We start from the raw sequence: 5,368 nt of genomic DNA, 5'->3' as shown, positions 1-5,368 counted from the left end.
TAGCAATCTATAGACGTTAAAAAACAAACAGTTTTCTTCTTGCAGACTGCAGAGACCTGGTCCACATTTTTTCACAGATGTTTGTAGATGTAGTATGTAGACTGCATACATTTTACCTTTGAAAAATCAAACAGCAACTCAGTCATGCTTGAGACTACTAAATATCGAGAATGCATTATTGCATATAGCACAAACTCTAGGGACTTTCAAAACCATTATAAAATAGTATAAGGGCCTCCCCGTAATTTCCCTTTACATCCTTCAACTTCAATCAACCATGGCTTCGCTAACCTAAGCCATCAACTCTCCCCATCCAAAGAACAACTGCTAACCTAAGCCTCGGCGCACATTAGCAATAATAATTAATATCATCATCCATCCGCACCATACGCCGAATCACCATGCCCTTAAACCTTCTCAAACTCACCTCATCTATTTACGTCCACAACCACCGCCATTTATGGCTTCGCCGGGATATTACCATCGCAAAACCTAGACCACCGTCCGCAACCTTCGGCTGGTGGAGGATAACAAACTTTGCACCTCAACCTCAGGTTACTAACAATAATAATAACAATAATAATAACGGAAATAACAAATTAGGGTTTCGTGGTCCCAAAAGGTTGAGATATTATTGTGCTGTTAACATGGAATCGGTTAGCAGTGATAACAGAAATGGCAAACGGATAACGGAAAGTGACCGTGTGCCTACGGTGCCGTCGGACGATGACGGACATCTTAAACCTTCTCCGTCGCAACAGAATTCATCGGCGAAGTTGTTAACGTTGCCGACGATATTGACGATTGCTCGAGTCGCCTCCGTTCCGATTTTGATTAGCAGTATGTTTTTTTTCAATTGAAAATGCTCAAATTGTAGCTCAATTATGGAATTATTTTATTGATTTGTTTGAATTAGGGGCCAGCAAACCTTAACCGATAGTCGAAATTAACCGATAACTGGACCGAATTAACCAATGACTGAGATTAACAAAACGTTATAGTTAAGGTTATGGTTTACGGCGTCTCATAACCGAACGTCGATGCTTACGTCAAGATGAATATATGTGGATTCGTATATGTCTCAATGTTGTAACGATTAACCTTGAGAATGGGTATATAACTATATATTGACCTTCATGCAATTCTCGTTTGATGTCACCGTTTTTTTCCTATGTTCTTTAGTTAAGTTGTAGTTCAAACTTTGCTTGGTTAGTTAACCGTAACCGAGCTTCATAAGCGATTAAGTGAAACCGAAGTTTATAGGTTTGCTTGAAATTTGAATTAGGGGTGAGCAAACCTTGATAATCGGACCGCCACAGAATCGAATTAACGATAACCGAGATTAACTAGATGGTTATGGTTAAGGTTATCTGATTACTCGGTTATAGTTATGGACTTATGGTGAAGGACGTCCCATAACTGAACGCTAATTGAACCGAATCGAAAAGAATAAAGACATGCTGATGTTGAGATGAATATATGTATGTATGTGGTTTGGTATATGTGTTGATGTTGTAATGAAAAACTTTGAGAACAGGTATATATCAACTTTCATGCAATTCTCGTTTGATATCACCGATTCTTTTTCCATGTTCATTTAGTTAAGTTACAGTTCACATTTGGTTTGATCAATTAACCGAAACAGAACCGTAACTGAGCTTTATAACCGATTAACTGAAACCCAGGTTCAGTAATGGTTAAGGAAATCTCATAACCAAAGATAGCAGTTATGGTTTGCTTAACGGTAGAAACAGAAACGAACTGCAATTTGTACGCCCCTAGTTTGAATTGTAGGCATGTTAACAACTAGAAATTGGAGAATTCGGTTCAACAGATGGATTTATGTATAATGTCTTTGTTTTGTTGATGCTGCAGAATGCTCACAGTTCTTGATTTGACAACATTTTGAGACAGATGTAGTGGAATTTATGAAACTAACATATTAATTATTTTTCTTTTTGGTTCTTTTAGCGTTTTACATGGACAGTCGGTTAGGAACAAATGCTACCACGGGTATTTTCATTGCGGCATCAGTTACAGATTGGCTTGATGGCTATTTAGCAAGAAGAGTAAGCATTTCATGTTCTTTAACTTTTGATAAAGATAATATGCTTCTTTTCATTTCCCAAACTAAAGATTTGCATATTTTATCTTCATTTGTAGATGAACTTAGGAACTGCATTTGGTGCGTTTTTGGATCCAGTGGCTGATAAGGTATGCCCTTGCTACTTTTAGACATTAATTCAGATATTATATTTTGTAGGTTTATAAAGTTGTATGATTGTTTGTGGTTGCAGCTTATGGTTGCTGCTACATTGGTCATGCTATGTACAAGACCTCCCGAAGCTGCTATGTTTGGGCAGCTACCATGGTTGCTGACTGTTCCCGCTATTGCAATAATTGGCAGAGAGGTAAATTCTTAACTTTAGCACATTGTTAACACAGATGCAAGATACTGCTACTTGTTTTATATGAGTATGGTTTATCAATTAGGGGGCGACATCAAAGCATAGTGTTTTGTCATATTTCTGTCTTTATGTTTCACTAATTAATGTTTTGGTATTTACAAATCTTTATAGATTTTTATTTGATTAGATGTGAATGTGTAATATTAAGTACAGAGTAGCTAGTACATACTCAGAAGCATATTCATGAAATTTAAATGAATTTATGAATTTATTAACGATGTATGGCAGATAACAATGTCTGCGGTTAGAGAATGGGCTGCTTCTCAAAGGAGTAAACTTTCGGAGGTTTTTTTTATTCATTTTCTAAATCCGTAATCGTATTTTATAGTTTTTTCTTCATGTACCTGAGGATAATGCATGCTTTTTCAGGCAGTTGCTGTAAATAATTTGGGGAAGTGGAAAACAGCCACACAAATGACTTCATTGACTATTCTTCTTGTTATCAGAGACGGCAGGTTTGTTCCATTTGACTTTTTAAATACAAAAAGTAATTAATTATTTTTTTGTTAAACTAAATAAGGGTTTTTGAATGCCGAAAACTATCCAGTTTTAAAGACGCAGCGTTCATGGGTGCAACGGGTGTCGGTCTTCTATACATATCAGCTATGTTAGCCGTATGGTCATTGGTAGTGTATATGAAGAAGATATGGAAAGTAATGCTGATGTAACACCTTTTATAATTAGTGCTAACAAACTATGCTGTTCTTGAAGCCCAAAAGCTATTTTTCTACCCATCAGTTGCATGTAATTTTTTGTTTGTTTGTTTGGAAGCTCAGTTGTTCATTAGTTTTATTGGCGTAATACATAAAGAAACAGTTTTGTGGTTCATAAGTTGTACTCATGGTATACCTAGAAAATGATTATTTTGTGAATTTCTAATGAAACCTGATTTCTGATTGTTGCTTTTTATCAGCAGTCTCATGACAGGTCCGGAACTAGTTACGTAACTGAACTGGTGAACTAGGCTAGTAGGCTGGGTGGGTGGTTGGCCCGTATTTCTACTTATAAAACCTCGTTTAGGGCCCGTATTTTTGTAATATTGGAAATTCTCTCTCTCATTTTTATATTGTTATTGATTTTTTCCGGTTTTTGAAATCGCCCAAGAGTGAACTGCTAAGACTGTCATTTTGAATTGGCCATTGTTGATCCAGAATCGTTGTATTTCATGATTAGATTGAGGGTTTAGGAATAATGGAAAGAGAATATGAGCCTTGATTTAGAGCTCTATGTTACAAAGTTGTCTTTGGAGGCCGAGGCCTTGCGTGACATCCTTAGTTGCCCAAGACCAAGAGCCAGCCAAGCTCCCTCACTTATGATTACGGTCACTAGTTTCTTTCGTCCTGTCATGGACTCATTAAGAGAGCAACTCCTCTTGATTAGTAGTGTGATCGATGTATAAAATATAAATGCATCTAGGTGCACATATACGTTTCTAATGGCCGGGCCGTCTCCAATGAGATATGGACAAGCCACTAAACCCAAGCGCAAACCAAACAAAAGTCAAATCTAAAAATGATTAATATACATCAACCATAAATAAAAGTTAAAAAAATTCCAACTATTTATTAAAGATGGTTTTTATTTATTTTGTGTGTGTGGGGGGGGGGGGGGGTGGACAATAATAAGTTGTTGGGGATTTCAATATAATCATTAAGAGAGTCATGTGATAACTTTCAGATTAAATTATTTTTAGTGGTTCTTCAAACACTTTAATCGGATAAAACTCTAAATTGAGATAAGTATTAGTATGAATTTATGCAGAAGATGAACAAGAAAGAGTCAATTAAAACAAAACCATGTTTTTAGCTCCTGGACAATTGTAGACTTGTAGTTCAAGATAGCTGAACTACTTCAAGCAGTTATCTATTCAAAATTTTAAAAACATTAATAAATAAACTTTAAATAATACTTATGATTATGTGTAACATAATCATAAAACTCATTTTCCTAATGAAATTTTAATAAATAAACTTCAAATGATACTTAATCTCAGCCAGGGGCTCTGCCCCTTAGACCCTGCAACCGGAGGCACTGGCCCCGGACCCCGTTTGTTAGAGGCTTCACCCCTAACACCATAGTAAACTAAAGCAAGCATACACTATGTTCATCCCGAACTTGCTTAATGTTCATTATAATTAGGCAAATTGGAAATAAATAATCCTAACTTTTTTGTATTAACTGATAACAATCCCAACTTTAAAAATAACTACCAGCGGTCCCAACTTTCAATTATTTTTGTCTCAATGGACCTCCGTTAAAAAAACACTTAACGCAGTTATGTTTTTTCCCGAGTTTCAAACCGATGTTTTAAGGCTTTTGATCAGAAGAATGATACTATTCGACTGATGTAAAACTTATCTCAAAACAGTGATTCAAATGACTTTATTTTTGTTAATTGGAAATTCAAACACCCAAATTGAAACATTGTTTCGTCGCTTGGATAACCGTTTCAAGATAAGTTATACATCGGTCGACTCGTATCGTTCTTTCGATCAAAAGCCCTAAAACGTCAGTTTGAAACTCGGGAAAAAACATAACGACGTTAAGTGTTTTTTAACAGAGGTTTATTGAGACAAAAATAGTTGAAAGTTGGGAACGTTAGTAGTGATTTTAAAGTTGAAATTATTATCAGCCGCTAACACAAAATTTAGGATTATTTATTTACAATTTGTCTTGATAAATAAAATTCAAACAATATTTAACCCCACCTAGGGACCCTTAGATTATGCCCCTAGTAATTAAATTGATCAACGAGTTAATCCAAATACCCTGCACCAAACTACTAACTAAACAGCGGAGATGAACGTGGTTCACACGAACATACAAAGGCGAAGTGAAGTCATTAGAATCATCATCAGATACGGTTGATTTTTTACTGGTACATGATCATCAAAATCAAA

At 35.8% G+C, this 5,368-nt stretch overlaps 1 protein-coding gene across 1 annotated transcript; it reads left to right on the top strand.

The window, feature by feature from the left end:
* Positions 1 to 401: 401 nt before the first annotated feature.
* LOC143554132 (CDP-diacylglycerol--glycerol-3-phosphate 3-phosphatidyltransferase 2-like) lies at positions 402 to 3,199 on the top strand. Its single transcript, XM_077043985.1, has 7 exons — positions 402 to 840; positions 1,972 to 2,069; positions 2,164 to 2,214; positions 2,298 to 2,411; positions 2,697 to 2,753; positions 2,838 to 2,923; positions 3,016 to 3,199. Exons 1-7 carry the CDS (start codon positions 402 to 404, stop codon positions 3,134 to 3,136), a joined length of 966 nt encoding a protein of 321 aa, XP_076900100.1. The 3' UTR covers positions 3,137 to 3,199.
* The last annotated feature ends 2,169 nt before the right edge of the window (positions 3,200 to 5,368 follow it).

This window comes from Bidens hawaiensis, unplaced genomic scaffold (genome assembly GCF_021521415.1).
Source record: "Bidens hawaiensis isolate Kalapana, Puna unplaced genomic scaffold, B.hawaiensis_p1.1 tig00017563_1, whole genome shotgun sequence".
Classification (NCBI taxonomy): domain Eukaryota; kingdom Viridiplantae; phylum Streptophyta; class Magnoliopsida; order Asterales; family Asteraceae; genus Bidens; species Bidens hawaiensis.
The sequence above is the reverse complement of the archived record's forward strand: the minus strand, read 5'-3'. Positions and strand labels throughout refer to the sequence as shown.

Excerpts from the sequence above, each read along its gene's own strand:
- LOC143554132 (XM_077043985.1), top strand. The coding sequence starts at position 402 with ATGCCCTTAAACCTTCTCAAACTCACCTCATCTATTTACGTCCACAAC. Across the intron at positions 2,215-2,297 it reads TGGATCCAGTGGCTGATAAG|CTTATGGTTGCTGCTACATT; the intron begins GTATGCCCTTGC and ends TTGTGGTTGCAG. Across the intron at positions 2,754-2,837 it reads AAAGGAGTAAACTTTCGGAG|GCAGTTGCTGTAAATAATTT; the intron begins GTTTTTTTTATT and ends ATGCTTTTTCAG.